General features: G+C 32.8%; 3 protein-coding genes and 1 long non-coding RNA gene across 4 annotated transcripts; 2 read left to right on the forward strand and 2 right to left on the reverse strand.

Annotated features, from left to right (window-relative positions):
* Positions 1 to 568: 568 nt before the first annotated feature.
* LOC105329272 (uncharacterized protein C3orf38 homolog) lies at positions 569 to 2984 on the reverse strand. Its single transcript, XM_011430463.4, has 3 exons — positions 2785 to 2984; positions 1710 to 1900; positions 569 to 1517 (listed from the first exon to the last, which is right to left on the reverse strand). The coding sequence occupies exons 1-3, from the start codon at positions 2909 to 2911 to the stop codon at positions 819 to 821; spliced, it is 1017 nt and encodes a 338-aa protein (XP_011428765.3). The 5' UTR covers positions 2912 to 2984; the 3' UTR covers positions 569 to 818.
* A 1570-nt stretch (positions 2985 to 4554) lies between these two features.
* LOC105329271 (ganglioside-induced differentiation-associated protein 1) lies at positions 4555 to 12171 on the reverse strand. Its single transcript, XM_011430462.4, has 5 exons — positions 12013 to 12171; positions 9503 to 9695; positions 8840 to 9001; positions 6715 to 6927; positions 4555 to 6315 (listed from the first exon to the last, which is right to left on the reverse strand). The coding sequence occupies exons 1-5, from the start codon at positions 12061 to 12063 to the stop codon at positions 5999 to 6001; spliced, it is 936 nt and encodes a 311-aa protein (XP_011428764.3). The 5' UTR covers positions 12064 to 12171; the 3' UTR covers positions 4555 to 5998.
* On the forward strand, positions 10641 to 11650 carry LOC109620568 (uncharacterized). The gene is made up of 3 exons (XR_010711771.1): positions 10641 to 10839; positions 11007 to 11126; positions 11288 to 11650. It is a non-coding gene; the product is annotated as an uncharacterized lncRNA (long non-coding RNA).
* Positions 12172 to 14215: 2044 nt separating the features above from the next.
* On the forward strand, positions 14216 to 18654 carry LOC105317241 (uncharacterized). The gene is made up of 2 exons (XM_066077697.1): positions 14216 to 14362; positions 16763 to 18654. Exon 2 carries the CDS (start codon positions 17227 to 17229, stop codon positions 18652 to 18654), a length of 1428 nt encoding a protein of 475 aa, XP_065933769.1. The 5' UTR covers positions 14216 to 14362; positions 16763 to 17226.
* Positions 18655 to 23470: the final 4816 nt, after the last annotated feature.

Genomic DNA, 23470 nt, shown 5'->3' on the forward strand with positions numbered 1-23470 from the left:
TATGAAAAAATGTCCAGATTATCTGTTTTAAAACGCCCCCTCTACTGCTTCATGCTTCAATTCACAACCCACAAGAGACAGTCCATAGGCGTCGGAACCGGATGCAATAACTTGGGACAGACTATAATTCACTATATGAATTCAATTCATATGAAAATCCAGGGGGATGAGGTGTTATATGTTTATCATTAGTTTATCTCCATATTTCCATTGGATGGAGCTTCAAAGATTCAAAACTTGTCATCTATTCTCTTCTTAATCACAAGTTACAAAGTATGTGAATTTTCTAAAAAAAAAAACCAACCAACAACTGTTTTTCTAAACCCAGGTACCAATCCTCATAAGTCAAGGATCTATTCTGCTCTGAATAAACCCTAGACCTAAAGGCAAAACATAATTAAGCTGCATGGTTTACTAGCAAACTAACTGGTGATAAAACATTTTTAAAAAGTTTGAAGTTTCTTGTAATTTCAAGGACTGTCAGTACATTTGTTAGTTTTTCTAAGAAAAAAGGCAATTATTTCATCTTCTGCTTTAATGAATTCATGATAATTAAAAGAAAACAGTGTGTATTAAAACAATATCTCTTTATTACAATGATCTTTTCCATACCATTCAATGTATAAATCTACATGGGAAATACACAGCTAAATGCATGTAATATCTTTAAGCAATAAAGAATAATGATGCTATTAAAACAAATTTTATCTACATGTATAATGAGGAAAATTTGAAGCATGAATCATTGTGGCAATAAAAATAGCAAAGCAAAACTTTTCAGGTATAAACAGGTGATCATTAAAGTACAGCGCAAGTTGCTACACTGCTGCCAGATCTGAAATTTCAGCTTGAGATTTGTCTGTCAACCTTGGCAAGTTTGACACAGCAGTAGCCGTCAGTTTCATTTTTGAAATCTTGATCTTATAATTATTGTGGAACTGGGGATCCTTGATCAGTCCAAACATTTGATCAAACACACCCAGGCACTGATTATCCTTGTGGATTGTTCCACATACCATCACCACCACTAATCCATGTGGATCATCCTTCACCATCACTCCACCGTGGTCACAGTTGGGATTAAACAACAGATTTTCCCTGCTTACAAAGTGCAGGAACTTTTCGGACACAGCTTGCTGGCCAGTACAATTTTCCCTGGTCTCTGGTGGCCCCAGAAGAAGAACCATCAGCTTAGCATCCCCATAGAAATGCTGTGGACCGAAATCTTTTGGGATAACTCCTCTACTGGGATTATGGGAATTCAGTGAATCATAGAACCACTTTATGAAGGTCAGTCCCAGTTTATGCAGGTCTTGTTCATGAGAGGCCCCACCCACCACTGGATTCACATTTACTGTGTTATACTGGTTGTTGATGGTGAAGTTGATGGTTGGACTGTAATTTACCACTGAATGCGACTCCAACTTTACAGCGTTGAATGTGTGGCTAGCACTGGCCAGATCCCTGGAAGACAGACGACTAGAAGAGGGGGAGGCTTGTGGAGTGTAAACCTTAACCTGAATTTTAAAAAAAAAACATGATAATAAAACTTATGCCAAAAGGAACAGAATGGCTTTGTGCATTTTTTACTTTTTATGATCATTTCATCACTTCATTATATAAGTTTCATCTTTAAACTCAATTGTTTCAAAATAATTTCCGGTTTGGAGAGAGAGAGAGAGAGAGAGAGAGAGTGTTTTCAGACAGACCTGTGACTGTTTCTGTGATTGTTTCATCCATAGTGCCAAGACTTCATCAATTAGTTCTGGCTTTTTGGTGTTGACTGAGGGAGTAACATTATATTTCACTAAATATTTAAAAAGAACATCCTTGTTGATTTTTTGTCGACTCAAGAGCTCCTGTGCAGAATTAGAGAAAGTTACGATAGTTTTCAATGCCTCTGAAAGAAAATCATACATTCATATAAATATACTTTGATCGGTGAAATAAGTTATTGGTACATGCCAAATATGGGTTATAAACATAAGCAATAGTACATAATTATGAAAAATCACTTATGTCTTATTTATCAATTTTTTTTTTAGATTTTATGTACTTATGTGAAGTAATTTATAAGATTGTATATTATCTTTAAGGTACACTATATAGTATTTAGCAAAAGTTTATTAAAATTAGAAATTGACATTAACCATTGGTACTTTTTTTTATCCTCATAAAATATAACAATCATGGGGTTATACATGTACTTCGACAGTCGTCAATAACTAAACAACAACAACAACTGTACATATATTATAAAAATTAAAACAAAGAAACCCCTTTTTCAAAGAAAAAAAACAACAAATAAACACATAACTCTTTAAGAATTCTCACTTTAATAAAATGTTGTCGGTAAGTCTGCCATTACACAGCATATTCTTGAATAAGATAGAAAAGTTTTTCACTTTGAAACTATTTAAATGTTTGACTGATGTGTTTACGGAAAACACATTGCATTAAAACTAAAAAAAAAATCATATCAAATTCAGAAGCTTTAGGGTTCTTAAAATAACATGTTATTTTTCATCCAATTCATGTAAACTAGGCTATAGCTACACCTACACAACTACACAACTATACAGTAGTACATCGAGAAAACAAAATGTGCACCATTTCAGTTATCATTTGTTCATGTGTTCAGGGTTTGCTGTGATCTACAGAAAATATATGAGAGGGTTCGTCAAGCCTAAACGACTAAACGAACGTGGGGAAACGTGTCAAGCTCAAATGATATCTTTAAAGGTTGTATGGCGTTTTGTTGTACTTTCGTTTTCTAATTCTTACCTCTTCTATTCCCCCTAACAGGAATTTTTTTATTTGACACCGTGTCTGCGAGAGAATACAAATCACAATCACTCAGAACCTCTAACAGATCAATGCACCCTTTCTTTTCACTGTCAGACATCGGCATGTTCACCAGCTAGAGAAAATGAGTCACCCACATACGAACAGTTCGAGGAAATGTTTACTTTCGTTTAACTTCACTCGGAACTCCTCTTGGAAAAAGACTAATGACCCGAATGTACGGGTATTTTTTCTGATAATAAGTTCTTCAAAGACGCATTTTAAATTTTCTGCATATTGATTTATACTTTTTCACAAACTAACAATTTCAGATCTTTAACAACATTTGATAATTAATAATAATAAAAAAATTAATTAATGGAAACTATAAAAATGTAACGTAAACGGATGTTTTCTGAAAACGTATGGTACGCCAAATTTACAAAACTGGGCTAAACATAGTTTCAATGTTGTTAACTAGGTTTATCGACTGTTTTTTCATTTGCAAAACAAATTTTGCAAATCGCAAATGGTTGTTTTCAGTGTAATTAAGGGACCAGACAAATTCATGGTATCGGTATAAACATTCAGGCAAAGGAAGCTAACAATCATATTTAGTGGATATCTTGTCCATTCCGATTTCTAGTCTCCTTTTATCAAACCATGCTAAAACAGTAAGACGTACGTACAAGTGTGATGCCTATATATGGCACGCCAAATTCACAAAAATGAGCTAAACATAGTTTAACGTTTCAGAATCGTGAAACTATATTTCTAAAAGCATTAAGTATAGTTTACAGATGTGAAATATAAATTAACTGCGTTATATAAAGTTTCACAGATGATAAACAAGGTTTAACTATAGTTTACGGAAGCAAATCTATTGTTAACAATATTTCATTGTTAACTACAGTTTACGAACCGTGTTAACTATAGTTTTCATCTGCAAAACCATATTTAACGGTTGTATAAACTATAGTTTGATAATCTAAGTTTATCTGTCTGCAAATAAAGTTTACAATAGATTTTGTTGATATAGATCCACGTCTGTTAAAAATAATTTGCATTCGTTAAGTATGGTTACGAGTTGTAAATCAGTTTTACACTCGTGAAACTATATTTTTCAGATAAACTATGTTTTGCAATGGCAAATTACCTTGTACTTTTTGTAATTTTTGTTGCAACCTCACGAATATAAATGTATATCCATGGGACACAAACTTTATACAGCCTACAGGCATTGGACACATATTTTTTTCAATGCAAAATTTATGGGACATGCAGATTTTTAAAATGAATAAAATAAAACGTGATTGTGAAAAATGTCATTATATTTGACTCACTTGATTTGTGATATTTTAGTTCAACATTCTTGCATGATACTAATATGCGATAATTTTGAAATTTATATGTGACAATCGTGAGACAAATATGTGATAATCATGTGACTTTAAAAATGCAACAAACTTATAATAATAATCTTTTGCGACAATCTTGCGATTTTTATGTGATGTTATGCAACTTGCAAATTACTTGAACCCTTTGTGACCCAAGTCTCATCTTCCTGTGTCTTCGATTAACTGAATATCCCACTTGTCTATGCCATTTTAGGACAACCCTCGTATATACCTCCATGTATTTATGAGCATTGTTCAGCTTTAATAACAAGATTGTCGCATTGTAAGAAAAAAATTGTCGCATTGAAATAACAAGATTATCGCATATACATAAGACTCACTGTTTCAATGTAACACCAGAAATAAGTCAAAATAACTTTTTACAATTTATCTTGGATAATATTTTCAAGTGATAAGAATTGGTCCTAAATATTAAGAAATCCTATCAAAACAAACAAAATGTATATTGGTATATTCAAAAGTATGGAAAAAAATCTACAACCTCAACCATAATTCATATTGCTAGCCAGAAAGTTATTCAAAATACTCATAAATGAACAAATAGAAGTGTATACATAAATATATACATGTATTCTGAAGTTCAGTTAACATTTGGCCTTCTGTATCTGGAACCAGATTTTTCAATACTTTCGGATATATTTATTGCACTATTATGTTTTAAGATTGTACAACTTCTGAACATTTCAGTAAAATACATTCACTGTCAAATTTATATCACAAACCTTAAAAAAAAAAAAATAGATTCAAATCACAGACTAGATGATAAAAATATATTGATAATAAAGTATGCAAGCCTAATAAAATCTACACCGAAACTGAGTACATGATAATCACAATGCAATGCCATGAAGAAAAAGAAGCAGTGTACAACAATTCATATAAATAAATCATCTGCCTGAAATTTGTATTGAATAAGAATTCATCATATTTCTCTGCTACTGAACTATTCTATTCTACACAAAAGAGTTTACTTTGTAATCGATTTTGTAATCAATCAGTTGTACCTATCATGAAACTGTTCTCAGAACTCCCGAGTGACATTACAGCTATCAAACTCCACGATCTTGCATGTTACAAGGTTAAGACATTATATTTGTTATTTCAGTGTAGACACATAACACTGGTGCCAGGTTCCCGCTTCTTGTGATACTTATCTATTACATGTACACGGCTAGCTTTTAAAAGAGTCAATGATATTCTATGAAATATGTAACAATGTACATGTAAATGAGGTGCTTCAGCAAGAGTTATTTGCCCTTTATTGTGTAGAGACTTTCTTCATTTTCTCTATGTTACAGATGGTTGAAAAAGAAAAAAAATATTAGGTTGCATTTCTAATTTAATGAATATACATTCAATATGCCAGCTTCCCTATGGACACCCTCTAAAACCCAGCAAGTACCGTAGGCAAATTATTATAAAACCAATGTCATCATTTATACACATTTAAACCTGACAACCACATTTCAAATTACTATGTACTTGCAAATCAAAATAAAATCATCATGACAGACAGAGAGAACAAATCATATCATAAAGGAATGACCAGAACATTATGTAACAAAGGTATAAAAACTATCAGTAACAAAATTCATATCCATGCCCTATGACAGAGTTATATATGTATTACATGTGCTTACATGTACAACCTAAACAGCAGTTCTACTGAATAATTTACATCTACTGCCTGCATAACATGATTGCAGATTGTCAAGTCTCCTTTAAAGATTTCTTATTTATCAGCTACATGCTGTCTATAAGTCTATTTACATGTATTAGCCTCTCCAAGACATTGTTTACTTCTTATTGACTATATTATATGCCACAGCAGCTGCTATACCAACAGCAAGTGCCCCCACAACAAACGGGGAAGACTTCTTCAGTTTACGTAGAATAAACAGCCGTGGGATGCCAGCAATCCCCGCCCTGACTTGCTGAACACTCTTCCTGGTCCCTAGCCTCTTGAAGTAGCTGTATAGAAGAGGGCGAACCTCCGGGGTGAAGTATCGCTCAGCTAGTCCGAGGAATGATATCCTGTCTAGAAGAGTGGTCAGAGCAATGTCCGCTGCCGTAAAGCGTGGCCCCACCAACCAAGGATCACTGACACCCTGCTCTGTAAAATATCACAGCATGAATACACACTGTTGTCCAGATCAAATGATTGCTCTATGCTGTTGATCAAGGAAAACCAATTCAAACAAATAATCTTACTAAAGTTACTTACAGCATTTATTTTAAAAATCGTAGCCAACAGTCTGATAAGGCCAGCATTAGGTTTTTTTTTTGTTTCTTATCGATAATTGTTGTTCTAATAACATTCAATATCATTATTGTGATTGACATAATTAATTTGAACTATCTGTATAATCCTTAGAAGTACAAAAATTATACAAACTTTGAATGAGTCTGTTTAAGTATACGTGCATCAAACAAGCTTTCTTTTTTTTTTATTGTTGTCCTAAACTCAAATTTATGATAATTAAGTTTCCATTGTGATAAAATCTTCACTTACCTTCTATAACTTTTTTCAGTGTCCTTTCCATTTCATCAAAAGTTTTTTCCAAATCATTCAATACCTGAACAACAAGTTCTCTGTTCTGATAATTTTGCTGAAAATTGAAGGCAGATTCAATCTTCACATTGTAAGCATCACGAAGATCTGGATATTTGTCAGCTAAAGCTGTTATATTTTTCTTTATTTCATCATATCGTTTTCCAAGAGAACCTGAAAATGCAAGCAGAATCAAAATAACCATTTTTCCCACAGAAAGTACCGGTACCAGTAATATGATGCATAAGAAAGAAAGAAATTTTTACAATAAATGGATATCAAATGATTTAATGCAAAATGTGTTGAAAAACCATTTGGTAGCTATAGAGTATACCAGGTACATGTAATTAAATTCAACTTATCTTACTTCACAATACAGTGAACACTTTATAATTGTTTGTCCCATTATTTTTATTTTTTTAGACTGAAAATACTAGCTTAGTATGATAAAATACTTCAGAAATTCTAATGTTACAGTAGGAAGATAGCTAATACTCTTTCATATTCATGCTAGTAGGTAAATGGACAAATGTATTTAATGCAAAACAATGTTATTTTCACTGTTTACTATAGTTTCCGACTTAAATGATGAAAATTAATGGTTTTAATCTAAAACCTAGTGAACAAGGGCACTGCTAAGCCGAACATCCCCTCACGACTTGAATTATTGTGTAGGGGATGCACTAATAAAGAATATAGAGTTATGAAGCATCCAAGCTTGTAATTTACATCAGAGTAAATATAAAATATGACATGAGTATTCATCTCCTTAAAACCACTTTGAATTCACAATATTCCTTATCCCTATCCCCAATCTGTTTGGTGTATACATTGGGGAGGAGGGAGGGGGTTACATTTAAATGGTTGTCCCTACTCCTAGAAGAAACACAATACATATGCTTATTGCTATCAAATTTAATGATTTAGCTTCATTTTTTAATATACATGATTTTATAAGTATAAATAAACAATTTGTGTAAGCAAATTTATATATCATAATGAAACGTAGCAGAAGAGTCGGCCCTGATGGAAAATTAAAGTTGGTATGTCGCATGTCAACCCAAAATAATAGATATGCAGCTATTGATATAAAATGATTTTCTGATGATAAATAAGCAATATTTGTAAAAGTCCCTTCTAAATCTTGGACTAGGTAGGGCCTAGTACCATTCTTCAGGTTGGGATCAATTGCCAAAATGGGATAAAATAGCCCGTTTGGGTTATAAGAGCCCAAATAGATCATTAATTTTAAGTGCAAAAAACTGAATTTTTGGAAATAAATCCCCATTAATGTATATCAAATGCAACAACTTTTGTTAGCAGGTTTTCCTATAAGCCTATAATTTGTAGGATTGATCCCCAAGAAGTTTCGGATATACTGAAGGATCAATCTCCGTAATAGTATGGTTACAGAAAAATTTCTTCACCAAAAGTTGTTACATTTCATCTATTCTAATGTGGATTTACCATATTTTCTTTTTTTTTTGCACTTCAAATGAATATCCCATTTGGGATATTATATCCCAAAAAGGCTATACTTATATATATCTGATTTGAGTGACTGGTCCCAACCTATTCAAAGTAATACAGGGAAAATTGTCCAAAATTTGGCCTCTCCTTAAAATGTAAATCTCTTGCCTGCTTCAACTTTTAACTGTGGATATTCTACAAACCCTCCATTACTACAAAAGTTTTTTTACCTTCACTAGATCTAAATAAAAAAAATATCAAGTTGCTGATTTAATCTACCTCCTCTTCCCTTTACTTTAGTTTCACAGTAGTGAAGCGGAAGTAGTCGCACACAAAACTTCTGTATAAAATGGTGTTATTTTAACAATTTTAAAAAGTATGTAACCAATTGATTTGAAAATAAATAGGGATTGTCCTAGCTTTTACCATGCCAAATAAGTGTATGAAGTTTGATAAATATATGCACAAGGGTTTTCCTTGAATCTTGCTTACGAGCTGGAGAAGAAACACATACACATATATACATACACACATGCACAGCAGCAATGGTATATCCCCATTGCAACAAGTTCTGCGGAGGGGGGGGGATAAAAATTATTCCTATAAACTACTGCACCTTTCATTCCTTGTGCCATTGGATGAAGGCCTGACTTGGACAAATCCTGGAAGTTGACTACCCCAAAAGTAACAATTTCCACCTTCACAGCATTAATCAATTTCCATAAACGAGTCACTTCTTTACCAACCAGAGAACTTTCATCAGGGATCAATGTAGAACCTAGAAATAAGGTCAACTTCAATAAAGTCATCGAAGAACTGATATTTGAAAAACATGTAGCAATAATCTACATTTTTTCAAGCTATCAAAAGTATAACATATTTGTATCTATTTTCAGTGTGCTATACTGGTGATTTTGGAAGGGCAGTTATGGGTTGCAGTATCATTTTTAGAATTCTTGAGAGGTAGTGCATAGTAACTTAGTAGTAACTTAGGATTTCAATTGTAACAAAATTAAATACCAATTATTCTTCATTTTTTATATGATTCAGAATTTAATACGTTTTTAAAAATTCTCATTCACATATCTAATCCCTGCATGAGAACGAAAACACAGGTAATCTAAATTTTAACAGTATATATAGTTCATAAACACATAACACAATGCTTATGAGGTAAAATCAAACTGTCCCATGAGTCTAAATTTTGTAAATTACTCTTTTTACCTGTATGTATCTTTCTCCCACATATCTAATCACTGCATTAGAATACACTTTTTACCTGTATGTACATTTTCATCCACATATCTAATCACTGCATCAGATTCGATGATGACCTTCTTTCCATCTGTCAGCACTGGCACCTGGCCGGCAGGATTCATCCTCATATAGGTGGGGTCATTCTGGTCCCCAGAGTGAATAAACACCACCTTGTGTTTGAATTTTGCATTCTTTTCATAGAGAGCTAAAAGAGCCTACAATAAAAAGATTTTAGGCTTTATTACATACATGTACATGTATATAGACAGTCAAAGACACTGAAATATTTGAATCCTTTATTTTTTAACAATGCATGTACATGTTAATTTCTAATCAAGGAATAACTGTCTATATTTTCATTGGTGTATAATATGTTTATATAAATTAATTGTAACCATAACAACTGATTTGCATAAAGGGTAAATGTTATCAAATCAAGGAATATCTCAATCATGTACATATTCAAAAAGGTACTGAAATCATATACAGAATAGTAGAACTGATCTCTCCCAACAATGCCCAAGTTACTGTAATCTTTTCTGCAATTAATTGGTAAACAATTTTCAATGTAGAAACAAATACCTGCCAAAGAAAAACAATTAATTTGGATAGAAGGGAAAAAAATCCAAAATATCCCAAGAAATGATAAGTATAAAAGCAGCAAATAAGATTTTTCCATTTGGAAGTTCTATCAATATCACAATTCCTCAATATTTTTCAGTGTTATCACCCAATAAATTTAATTAATAGAATGATGCATAATATCTGTAGATTTGGTATATTTAGCATTCTCCAACCTGCCAACATTAAACATGTTAAACGATGGAAGAGAACTCTGGGCTAATTGGGAATGATCCATACATGCCAACTATCCCGATTTTTGCGGGATTCTCCCGATTTCACGTCATCAAAAATACAAATCCCGATATCCCGATCGGGATTGTCAAAATACCCCGAAATCCCGATTCTTAAAAAATCCAACCCGTTTTACGACAATAATTCACGATTTCCATCTAAAATTTCAAATCCCGCGCTGCTTGTCTACGCTAACCAATCAAAAAGCGGGATTATGACCGCCATTGCTGTTTACCTGTATCGCGTGTGTGTATATGATACTATATGGGGATGTGTGAATTGGTGTAAATACCTGTACTGTTTTGATAGTAATTAATCGGGAAGTATCGGGATGAACAGCAAAATGCCACACTTTAAGTTTTTACACAAACTTGGACAAGAATGGGGTTACACCACCAAAGAAAACGAAACTTTTATCCCAATATCGGGAGGCAGATTCCCGATTTTCGGGATGACTATCGGGATCGTAATTGGATGACAACCATGTATATTGCCGTGCAACAGGTATGTTTAATTTATATATAGTACAATTGAATATATTTATTAGCAGGGTACATTTTATTGTGTACACATGACACTATTATAGGAGAGATTGACAGCTAATACATTATCTACAAGAAGAATAGATATGTTAAACTTTATGAGTAACAATTCTTTATTTTTATTTTGAGGGATTTTAGGGTAGACCATGGTGGAATGAATGATGTTACAAAGAACATGAAAACAGCCATCCATCAAGCCACCTGCTGCTACCAACTTCTTTGTGAAATCAAAATTGGAGCAAGATGAAGGTATTACTAAATTTTTTAATAAGCTAATATATAATATCTATATATAAACAATTATAAGTCAGGAAAAAAATTATAAATACTTTCTTCCACTTTTTATAGCAACTTGACCCATAAATGCTTTTTAATATTTAATTAAATTAATTATTCATTTTATTTTGTAGATGTCACAAGAGCAGAGCTAGGTCCTGTTTGCCAACTGCGTGCAGAACTTAGTGCTTTTTGAACTGCTATACCATACTATTTCTTGTTTGTTGAGATTTTAAAGATTGATTTTAATTAATAAAGATTGATTTAATATATGAAAAAAGTTATGTACTTTATTTATGATTTCATTTGAAAGAGGAGATTGTTTGATAAACACATTAGGAATAATGTTAAATAGATAAAGAAACAGATGACTTTCTAAGAGTTCAATTGTTTATACAAAGCAATTACACGACAAAATGCCGCGAAATTTCCTTCTAGGAAAATGTCGTCGCGCGTAAAATCCCCCATGGAGATTTTCAAAAGTTGGCATGTATGGGAATTGTACCAATCTGATTAAAATCCAGATCTCTACATAAGCGCACAGTGCAGATAGCGCTTCTGTAGTGATCTGTATTTTAATCAGATTGGAATTGTACATGTATTGGGAAATGTGTGTTCTGAATATTTATATTTCTCTCCTGATAAAATGAATAAAGCTCATTAAATAAGCTTATTGAATATTTCTACATATAAATATAAAATATCTAGTATTCATTTAAATTACACATAAAAGTGTTTATCGCCCATGAAATTATTATACTGTTATAAGGTGACTTTCTGGGACGATTACGCAATACACGTGTCATGAATTTGTAAAATGGGTGAAAATTTTATCTTTGATAAATTCCTAATATCCTACCCTCTGTGAATAATAGGATGCTGGAAAGTAATACAGCGTTAGGTCGCTCATCGTCCGTGTAACTGCAGGCGCTTGTGAAGTTGTGTCAAATATATTGCCCGACTAAGTAAATTCGGGCGGGAACGGAGCGTTTCAACCCAAGATGTTTCGACCTTAGATGTTTCGATTTATATAATTAAAAACGCGGCACTCGAACAGATTTCTTAAAACAACATGATAAGTTTATCATTACAAAATAATGAATAATTAATGAATCAGATATGTAACATGTAACATTGTTTTTGAAGGGGACAGACTTATCCTAGTAAATCTTGACAAGCAAAAAAAAAAAAAAAAAAAAAAAGGGGGGGGGGCGATGGGCGATCGAAGTAAAACTTCTGCATGTATTTTAAAGTTAATTTTTAAAATTTACTTTCTTTTTCTTTTTCTTTGACCTGCTCCTTAAAAAAAGGGGAACAACTCCTCCAAAACTCGATTTTCTACATGTAGATGATGACTGCATCCGACTCGATATGTCTTCGAAATATATATAATTATGTAGTGCATGCATAATAAACTAAAAAAGTCTGGATGACGACTGTGAATAGGGCATCGTCAGACAACCTGCAATCTGATTACAACTATAGTTAACGAACCGTAAACTATAGTTAACAACCAAAAATCATAGTATATCGACTGTGAAACTATGTTCAGCTCATTTTCGTGAATTTGGCTGTCATAGGTTAACGTTGGTGTCATAAAAATTTGAATGATCCAGAAATTAAGAAACGTTTATTCAAGAATGATGTTTAAATTGTATATTGATTAATGTTGCACTGTCGTCAAATGAATTTGAGATAGATTAGTAAGTACCTTTTGTTTTGATATCAATTTATAGTCCTAGTGAACCCAATATGCTACAAATTCGATTAGTGTAACTTGTTTATGTAAAGCGGAAGAGATCAGAAACCATTGACTTAATTGGGAAGATGAGTTTTGGGATTCGTGATGTTTATATGGTTTTAAAATTAAGCAATGTATTTGTTTAAAATATATTTTCCCTAAAAGCTGTTGTAGCAAGGAATGATTTGCCGTTAGAAAAATCCAAATGTGATGATGCATGCAATCGTGGATCTCAGGGGTGGGGGCGTGGGAGAGACCGAACCTCCCCCTAGAAAATTGAAACTTATTAAATTGGCTTTGTAAATTAACCGAAAAAAGGCCTCGATCCAACCTCCAACCCCTCACCGACGAACACAATTTCCCCTCGAATCGGATTCACCACCCTCCCGATAAAATAATCTGGATCCGCGCATGTGATACATGTATGGGACGTGCCTATTTTATACACGTTGAATAATAAATCCCTCATGGCAATAAAGACCGTGATGAATTTTTTCTTACAAGTTATTTTTATAGATTTATATAGAGGATATCATTTCTAATTAGTCATGGTTTGACAATATGAACGTATGTTTTATTATCAATCGCCCCACCCCCCACATCCTTTTATAAATGTTCTAGATTCGCGCTTTGTTTAATAACCCATTATAAACATGTTCAAATTAACCTTCTGTTCTCATGTTATCTATGGTTAATCTTTTTCCTTGATTGCCAAAATGTAGGGCAGTAGACTACTATTTATATTCAGTGAACTTTAATTGACAAAATCTGTAATTCTCGAGATCCAACCTTATTTTCATATCAATTTTTTTACCTACTCCCCCCAAAAAGGGAGGGGCAACTCCATAATAATTCAATTTAATTTTTATATGTAAATTAAAAAAAATTACTTGCTGCGAGAAAAAGTGTGTGTGTGTGGGGGAGAAGGGCAGGCCCCCCTTGCCCCCCCCCCCCCCATGCTACGTCCCTGAAAATGACCCTAAGGCCATAATATCTACGATGTAATCCAAGTATTTTACAGCAATTTGGGTCATTTTTCTATGTAAAAAATGACCCCTTTTCAATATTATATGGGGGTCACTTTCCGTCATTACACTAGCCTAATCAAAAGTAACTCACTCCGAAATGATACACATGAAACTACAAAGGACCTCGTATTCTTATAAAGTGGAAAACATTAATCTTATTTGTTGATTTTCATCTTATAAAAAAATAACTCCCATCGAGGGCGAAAAACTCCTCTGTCCAATGGGGAACTGGGAAACTTAATTTATTGCTCAGTCATGATATTAATTAAGTTTTTATCAGTTGATCTGATTATTACGCCACGCTTAAAAAATACAAGGAAGAAGTACGCAGTCTATAGTGCTAATCGATGACAGTTTTTAAAGAACCGTATCATTATGTCTTGAATTTTACGTGCACAAATTTTTGGCATTTAAACGACTTGATATGAAACACATGTAAGGTACGTATTGTAATTTTGTCAACTAAATGTTTTTTTCAGATGTATTGCTGTTGCTAACAAACAGAAAACAATGAAATGTGTTAAAAATCAACGATTTCATAGATTATTAAGTTATTCTCTCCCCCCAAAAGATACTTTTAAACATATGACAGGTACTCATAAATAACTCAATACCGTACAGTAGTTTGGGCTATCTGTTTTGATGACATGGGGGGGGGGGGTTATTACGAAAGCCCGTTAATAGCACTTTTGTACGTAGAAATAAATTTTCAGGTCAAATAATGCGAATTTCATGGGCTATCACACTAAGGACAATAAAAATTATTTGGTAATAGAGACAAGCCAACTCCAAACAGACATTTTTTGGAGAGAGGACGCAAACACAATTTTTAAAAACCGCAATACGCTTATCATAAAGATTTATCATATGAGTTGAAACCCTCTGATCTAGGCGGATTTTCAAACTTAACCCTTATTCTAAAGGAAATCAGAAGTACCAATATCTGCGAATGCCTATTATTTTAATTAAAGAATGACTTAAGAATTACGTTTACTCAGGGGCGAAATAAAATCCACTAATAGGAACGAAAAACTACTTATTGTTCATTGTAGCCCCACTATTGTGGTGCTATTTTTCACTTTCAAATAACTAGGTCAATGACCTACTTTTTCTGCTAGTGACCTCTAAATGTTTTTTGATAAAATCGTCAAAAGGACTATATATGGTTTGAGCCTAAAATGGCCCCCTAAAATGAACATTGTCATTTTACTGTAATTCTTTGTTTTATTTGTACAAATATACATTTGAAGTTTTTTCATAATTTTCATTTTGATTTTAGTGCCCACAATTTAAAAATATGACATCATAAAGTTTACCTTTTCCCGCCATTTTCTAATTTTTAGCATAAAACGGCCTGTTTTGAGGCAGTTTTTCTTTAATGAAACATTGAGCGACTGCTTGAACAAACAAAATATTTTCACCAAAGATGTATCTTTCCAATACTTATAAGTGACAAAAAGTTCGTTCTTGTTCAAAGAGTCGCTCTATATTTCCCATTCGAAAAAAGATAAGAAAAATGTCAATTTTTGGTTGATTTTGATTGAATTATAAAAATAGCGTCACTTCTGACGTCATATACTGCCAGTGAGTGCATATAAATCAAATAAATAGGTGAAAAACATATTTCATGTCCACTCTTTTATAAAATAACACAAGAAGTTAATGTACCTGAATCATTTTAAAAATAGCGAATTTTGGGGGCCAAATTTGACTAATATCATATATAATTCTTTGTCAAAATTGTCCAACATTTTCAAGGTTTTCTTTATTTTTTAATTATTAAAAATGATAAAACAATTTGTAGATTGGGAAATGATAAAATACGAATAGCTTTACTAATTTTATATTTGAATGAATCGTTTCAAGCTCATATCTTAAGTTTAATTTAGTCCGAATTTCCTCTATCAATTTCTAAAATTGTACCAATTTTGGATCGAGTTTTACAAAAAACTGACTAATAGGAGCTCCAAACCATTGATTGCCTAAAACTGTTTTTATTGTCTGTATTATGTTGTCATTAACATTATATAAGGTCAATGATCAAAATTTCGAGATATTTTATCTTGAATCGATTTTATGTATTTTAAAGATTTTTCCAATCGCGTGCCAGCCAGTGATATAAATTTATAGACGAGTAAATACAACCAGAAAATATGTAAAATGATATGAAAAAACACATAAAAACTTAACTATTGCAATTACATTGCAACGAAAAGTTTTTAAGAGAAAATAAGAAAATGAAAAAATTAGTCCGAATTTCCTCTGTTTCAATTTTCATCTACCTTTGTCGGAGCATATCTTCCTCAAATAAATAAATCACGGATATCAATATCGATATTTGTTAATAACGTTGTTATTTCGAGTTTTTAAAACAACTTTGGACTTCAGATATTGAACTTAGTAAAAATATTTTTTTAAAATCTCAAACCCTGAGTAAACGTAATCCTTAAGGACACCAACGATCAACAATTTCATGTAAAACGTGTATAAAGACAATAACATAATTATAGAACTTACTATACTATCATGATCTGTAAACATGATATAATTGTATTTTTATAATGATTTTGTTTGATTAAGAATGATAAGGGGATACAATTAGGCTTAAATTTAAAGTAAAACGTCTTCTGTAGAATGTGATAGCTATTAGTTTTTATGTATGTTATGTTATGACAAAAGTAAAATATTGTTCAAGATCAACACATAAGCGATAATTCGTTTATAGCATCAGGGAAACTTCTCTTTATTACTAATCATTCAGAACCCGGCATGAAAAGCTTCACATTGCTAAAGAAACTATTCTTTCTTCTGCCAAATTTGTATAAGATTTGTCTACATAGGTATTACGATAGATGATGAAGTTGAAATAAAAATGGCTAAAGCCAGAGAATGGTCATCTTTTGTGATGGACGATGTACTGCAAAGCAAAGAAAAGATGGAGGAAAAACTTAAAGTGCTACAAGAAGATTTAGAAGAGGAATTTGACGTAAACGAAGAGAAGATTTTTGTCAATAATTTTATTTCCTATCTGCATTGGAGATGAGGAGACAGAGAAGAAGCATTTGCTGCCTCAAAGCGTGCTTTAGAGCTAGAGGAAGAACCAAATTTGGTTAATCGTTGCAATGAAGTATTATTCCATATCGAACTTGAAAAGCATTACTGTTCGAAGAAACTTTTAGATGAAATCTACGAAAAAATTAAAAACAAAAGGCTACAGTTTCGAGCTACTGCAGAAATTGGTTATTGTTATTCCCGGCTGGGTCCGCCACGCCACGAAAAAGCAGTGCAGCTATTCCAGAGAGCCATGCAAGGTATAGCACCAGAGAGGAATTTACTTTGGGAGTTTCGCCTTGCATTAACTTTACGCAGACAGTCGCATTTTTTTCAGATGACAACGGCAGAAAACTATAGACCTGAAGAAAAAAAGGAAGAAGCCGCCCGTCTGTTCTATGAGATTTTGAAATTTCCCACTGACGAATATTGTCGTATAAAAGCAAGATCATGGTGTGAGATGAGCAGAACCTTATTCAAAGGAAAGAATTTGTTTGAAATCATACACACAGATAAGGAAAAAACGATGAAAATAGATGAAAAGCGATGTTTCGAGGAAGCAATGAAGTTGTGTCCCGATGATTATTTCGTCCTACAGGAGTATGGAATTCATCTAAGGTACATAGAAAAGATGGAAGAATCGAAAGAAATGTTAAAGAAAGCTATACAATTGAGAGACACGAATTTTGGTAGACATCATTTGGCACTGACTCTTCAGAAAATGGTGGAGTCAGTCCTGTATATGTCTAGCATGCCAGAAGCCGCAGTGTCTCTTGATGTTGAACAGACAGAAATTGAATCAAAGTCAGATACCACAGACTTAAAACTTATTTTCATTTCCAACAGAAAATCGCCAAGATCAGTGTGTGTTTCTCGAGACAATCCGTTGCTGTTGCAAGCAGTGGAACACCTTCAAAAGGCAATTGAAATGTGCCAAGGGTTTGACGTTGCAAGGTATGATTTGGGGTTAACATACCGAATGCTAGACAAACCGGACGATGCTCTGAGAAGTTTTTCTTTCATCACATCCAATAATTGTGGGAAACCATCTGAATACCCGATGTCTTTAATTAACGCATACGAACAACAAGCAATCTGCAAATTAGATTTAATATCGAAAGAAACTGACCCCAAGAGGAAGGAAGAACTACAATACGACGCCAAAAAATCCTTGTGGAAGGCGCTTTCTATAACATCGGGGTTTATTTGGGCTATACCATTGCTGAAAACAACAAACCAGTGTTTTTTAATTCTTAAAGAGTTACTGCAAAACGAAGAGAAATCTTTCAGTACATGTAAAGAGCTTGCAACATTACACGAATTGCTAGGTTATGACGAAGAGTCTATCAAATTTCACAGAGAGATAGCCGACATGGAATGCAATTCAACAACAGTAAAAGAACTTGCACAAAGCTACATAAGGGTAGGAGATTTCGAGAATGCCATATGTACACTGGCATTACTTAAAGGCGAAAAAGAGTGGGATACTTCATTCAAATTAATTTTTGTGAATACATGTTTAGATGGAGCCAAGGATTCGTTGATGAAGCATGATTTAGAAATGGCAAAGATTAGATTTCTAAACGCATACACAGCTATATTTTTTCAACACATTGTATCGGCTTCCAAAGAGGAACAAAATGTACGCGGGCATGTTAAGGCTTCCCGATGCGATATGTAGAAAGTCACTTGTCTGTACTTCATACGATATGACGTCATAATTAACTTTGACGTCACGATCTGCATTCCTGTCGATAGTTCTCAGGGAAAGTATCTTAACGTTAAAAGTGAATTATATCAAACCAGTATAATACCGCATGTTTCCTTTATATAGATGCTGCAGTTAATTCTAGACGTACAGAATTCATTCATATTAAAAACCAGTATCGAATAATCGGCAGTTTTAAAGCTTCGTTTTAAGTAAAAGACTATTTATAAACTAGTGGTTTGGAGACTCTCCCTGCTACGTGTAAACAACTGAATGAAGAAATTTTAATGCATGTAAAACCAGCTTGGCGCAGGTGAAAGATCAACACAATTTTAGAATATTTTACGTAAAATTGGTAGAGAATATAAGTACCAATGTGAATCGTGCTGCGGAAACCTACGGATTTACCCCAATTTTTTGTAAATCGCTTTTGATTAGTAAAAATGTGCATTATTTTGATGATTTTGTGGAATGTTTCAACAATATCTTCTATAAACGAAATATCTATTTCTTTCCCAAGCAAGAACTTCAAAGTTTATGACTTAACAAATGATTTTTCTTTAAAATATGCATGATTTAATGTCATTAATCACCTGCGCCGATGCGTTTTAACTAGATCATTTGCAATATTAGGATTCGCCTGTCACGTGATTACGAAGTACATATGACGTCACAAAAATGCATCAAATATAATGTTTAACATCGATGTCAATAAATGTAACATAGATTTAAAGAAATACTCCCGGTAAAATTATTTTTGCCATGATTCAAATAATATCGTTTTCCAGCCGTATTTTAGCATCGGGACGCCTTAACAATGCTGCGTATCGACTTCCAAAAAGGAACAAAATGCATTGGCTTCCAAAGAAGAACAAAAGGTATTGACTTCCAGAGATAAGCAAAATATACCAGCTTCCAAAGAGGAACTAATAATATCGATCTCCAAAAAGGACCAAAATTTACTGGCTTCAAAAGAGGAGAAAAATGTTTCGACTTTCAGAGAGGAGCAATATGTACAAGCTTTCAAAGAGGAACAACATAATTCGACTTTGAACAAAGAACAACATATATCAGCTTTCAACAAGGAACAAAATGCACCGGCTTTCAATGAGGAACAAAATGTGTCGACTTTAAAAGAGAAACACGATGATAATACACTCGATATTCTCGTTTTGCATAGCTGTGGTGAAGATAGCTGTCACTACCTCAACTTTGTCCAGTCTACATTACTATCATTTGTGCAGTTGAAATATGCCATCAACGATAACGATTGCCTTCCATTTCGTCGAAGAATTGATTATCTGATCGAAGAAATGCGTAAATCCCGGTGTATATTAATAATTCAGCATGAAAATAGTGAAGTTGTCGTTACCAAGTATGATTTCATAGATCAAGCATTGAAAATAGCGTTAGTAAAGCACCAAACAAAAACTCTCAAAATCAGGAAAGAAGGAGTAGATCAAGATGAACTAGTATGTAAAGAAGTAATCCTCTCGTGTGATTTGGATGAAAATTTCAATACTGAAAGAAGCCAACGTCTGCAAGGTGATTTGTTTTCTGATGTGCTAAAGAAAGTATCAGAAATGTAAAGAGGGAATATTTGTTATTAACAATTCTGATATGTTTATGGTTGGTTGTGCGACAAAAAAAACATTTATAACCATATATATATATATATATATATATATATATATATATATATATATATATATATATATATATATATATATATATATATATAATAGCACTAAAAATAACCAACGACACGAGCAATAAAGTAAAATATTGTCAAATTTTCGGGACAACCCGTCCCTTCTTCAGGACAACAAAATAACAACTACATAAGAAAGAAGAAAAACATCTACAAAACTAGCACTAAACTACAAACTAAAAAATATATAAAAACTAGATAATTATGTGGTCTTTTACAGGGCCAATCTTCCCTACAAACTTTCACTACGAATTATCTTACTAGTACAACTTAATTAACAACAACCCCCAATTAGCAAGTTAATTCGTTCGCGTTATCTTTCAGCACTTCTTCACGGACCGTCCTCTGCGTCGGACGGGGTTTTTCTTTCTCGAGCTCTCAATCTTAAATACAAAGATGTAGCTGCCACGTTTTGATCCGGTGTTTATACATTATCTAGTTTTTATATATTATTTAATTTGTAGTTTAGTGCTAGTTTTGTAGATGTTTTTCTTCTTTCTTATGTAGTTTTTATTTTGTTGTCCTGAAGAAGGGACGGGTTGTTCCGAAAATTTGACAATATTTTACTTTATTGTTCGTGTCTCGGTTATTTGCTTTTTTATATCTCATCTGATAACCGTGTATCTTTTGATCCGACACTTTAGATAACGAGTGTTGTTGGTTTGCTAGTGCTTCTTATATATATATATATATATATATATATATATATATATATATATATATATATATATATATATATATATATATATATATATATATATCTATCTATCTATCTATCTATCTATCTATCTATCTATAAGCGATTGTTGTTTATGTTGTGTCGATTAAAAACAATTTGGATCCAACCCGCTTTTAGTAATTTGTTTGCGTGTGAAAATACATGAACACATTCTTTTTACGATACATTATTATAAGCTCACCTGAGCTGAAAGCTGAAGTGAGCTTTTCTGATTACAGTTTGTCCGTCGTCCGTCTGTCCGTCCGTCTGTAAACTTTTCGCATTTTAAACTTCTTCTCTAAAACCGCTTATCCAATTTCAACCAAATTTGGCACAAAGCATTCTTATGGTAAGGCAAATATAAATTGCAGAAATGAAAGACCTGCTGAGAAAACCTCGAAACTGTAGAAAAAGGTGTGGGTGCATTTTTAAAAATCTTCTTCTCAAGAACTTCTGAGTCCAATTCAACGTAGATTAGCATAAATTATCCTTATGGGAAGGAAAATATAAATTGCAAAAATTAAGGGCTAATTCTGTTTCATATTTGGGTAATTTACGGAAATGATAATAAGACAGAGAGAATGAGGGTCAATCAGTTTAACTTCGGGTTCGGTTTTCCATATCTAAAAACCTTATTTAAAACAAAGAAACGGCCATTTTGAACGTATAAGAAATGGGTCAATCTGACAAGAAGAAAAACATCTACAAAACTAGCACTAAACTACAAACTAAAAAATATATAAAAACTAGATAATTATGTGGTCTTTTACAGGGCCAATCTTCCCTACAAACTTTCACTACGAATTATCTTACTAGTACAACTTAATTAACAACAACCCCCAATTAGCAAGTTAATTCGTTCGCGTTATCTTTCAGCACTTCTTCACGGACCGTCCTCTGCGTCGGACGGGGTTTTTCTTTCTCGAGCTCTCAATCTTAAATACAAAGATGTAGCTGCCACGTTTTGATCCGGTGTTTATACATTATCTAGTTTTTATATATTATTTAATTTGTAGTTTAGTGCTAGTTTTGTAGATGTTTTTCTTCTTTCTTATGTAGTTTTTATTTTGTTGTCCTGAAGAAGGGACGGGTTGTTCCGAAAATTTGACAATATTTTACTTTATTGTTCGTGTCTCGGTTATTTGCTTTTTTATATCTCATCTGATAACCGTGTATCTTTTGATCCGACACTTTAGATAACGAGTGTTGTTGGTTTGCTAGTGCTTCTTATATATATATATATATATATATATATATATATATATATATATATATATATATATCTATATATATATATATATATATATATATATATCTATATCTATCTATCTATCTATCTATCTATCTATCTATCTATCTATCTATAAGCGATTGTTGTTTATGTTGTGTCGATTAAAAACAATTTGGATCCAACCCGCTTTTAGTAATTTGTTTGCGTGTGAAAATACATGAACACATTCTTTTTACGATACATTATTATAAGCTCACCTGAGCTGAAAGCTGAAGTGAGCTTTTCTGATTACAGTTTGTCCGTCGTCCGTCTGTCCGTCCGTCTGTAAACTTTTCGCATTTTAAACTTCTTCTCTAAAACCGCTTATCCAATTTCAACCAAATTTGGCACAAAGCATTCTTATGGTAAGGCAAATATAAATTGCAGAAATGAAAGACCTGCTGAGAAAACCTCGAAACTGTAGAAAAAGGTGTGGGTGCATTTTTAAAAATCTTCTTCTCAAGAACTTCTGAGTCAAATTCAACGTAGATTAGCATAAATTATCCTTATGGGAAGGAAAATATAAATTGCAAAAATTAAGGGCTAATTCTGTTTCATATTTGGGTAATTTACGGAAATGATAATAAGACAGAGAGAATGAGGGTCAATCAGTTTAACTTCGGGTTCGGTTTTCCATATCTAAAAAACTTATTTAAAACAAAGAAACGGCCATTTTGAACGTATAAGAAATGGGTCAATCTGACAAAGATGAAATTGGCTGTTGTGGAACAGTTTGCGTGCGAAAGGAATATTTGAAACGTGCAAGATACATAAATGCCGATTTTGTGGAGTAAATTGAGATTAAATATTCCAATGCGTTGACATTTTCACCTTTGACGGTAATTTTAGCTTGTTTTGATTTTTGTTTCGTTTTCATGAATCACGGTTTGTAACTTAGGGGAACTATCGCCTGTATTTTGTAATTTTTAAGTACCAATCAAATATAGACATCGGAAAGTACATGTAAGACAGCTGACTGTTACTTGCGGAAAATAAGATACATTAACAGGTACGATACTTTAACAACTAAAATACAAATTCTAATGGTAATACGGTATTTTTTGTTTTTGCGTAATAGTTCATTACTGTA

This window comes from Magallana gigas, chromosome 3, assembly GCF_963853765.1.
Source record: "Magallana gigas chromosome 3, xbMagGiga1.1, whole genome shotgun sequence".
NCBI lineage: Eukaryota > Metazoa > Mollusca > Bivalvia > Ostreida > Ostreidae > Magallana > Magallana gigas.

Excerpts from the sequence above, each read along its gene's own strand:
- LOC105329272 (XM_011430463.4), bottom strand. The coding sequence starts at position 2,911 with ATGCCGATGTCTGACAGTGAAAAGAAAGGGTGCATTGATCTGTTAGAG. Across the intron at positions 1,901-2,784 it reads TGTTAGGGGGAATAGAAGAG|AGGCATTGAAAACTATCGTA; the intron begins GTAAGAATTAGA and ends ATTTTCTTTCAG. Across the intron at positions 1,518-1,709 it reads AATCACAGAAACAGTCACAG|GTTAAGGTTTACACTCCACA; the intron begins GTCTGTCTGAAA and ends TTTAAAATTCAG.
- LOC105329271 (XM_011430462.4), bottom strand. The coding sequence starts at position 12,063 with ATGAGCGACCTAACGCTGTATTACTTTCCAGCATCCTATTATTCACAG. Across the intron at positions 9,696-12,012 it reads CATCCTATTATTCACAGAGG|GCTCTTTTAGCTCTCTATGA; the intron begins GTAGGATATTAG and ends TTTTTATTGTAG. Across the intron at positions 6,316-6,714 it reads ACTGAAAAAAGTTATAGAAG|AGCAGGGTGTCAGTGATCCT; the intron begins GTAAGTGAAGAT and ends GATATTTTACAG.
- LOC105317241 (XM_066077697.1), top strand. The coding sequence starts at position 17,227 with ATGCAAGGTATAGCACCAGAGAGGAATTTACTTTGGGAGTTTCGCCTT.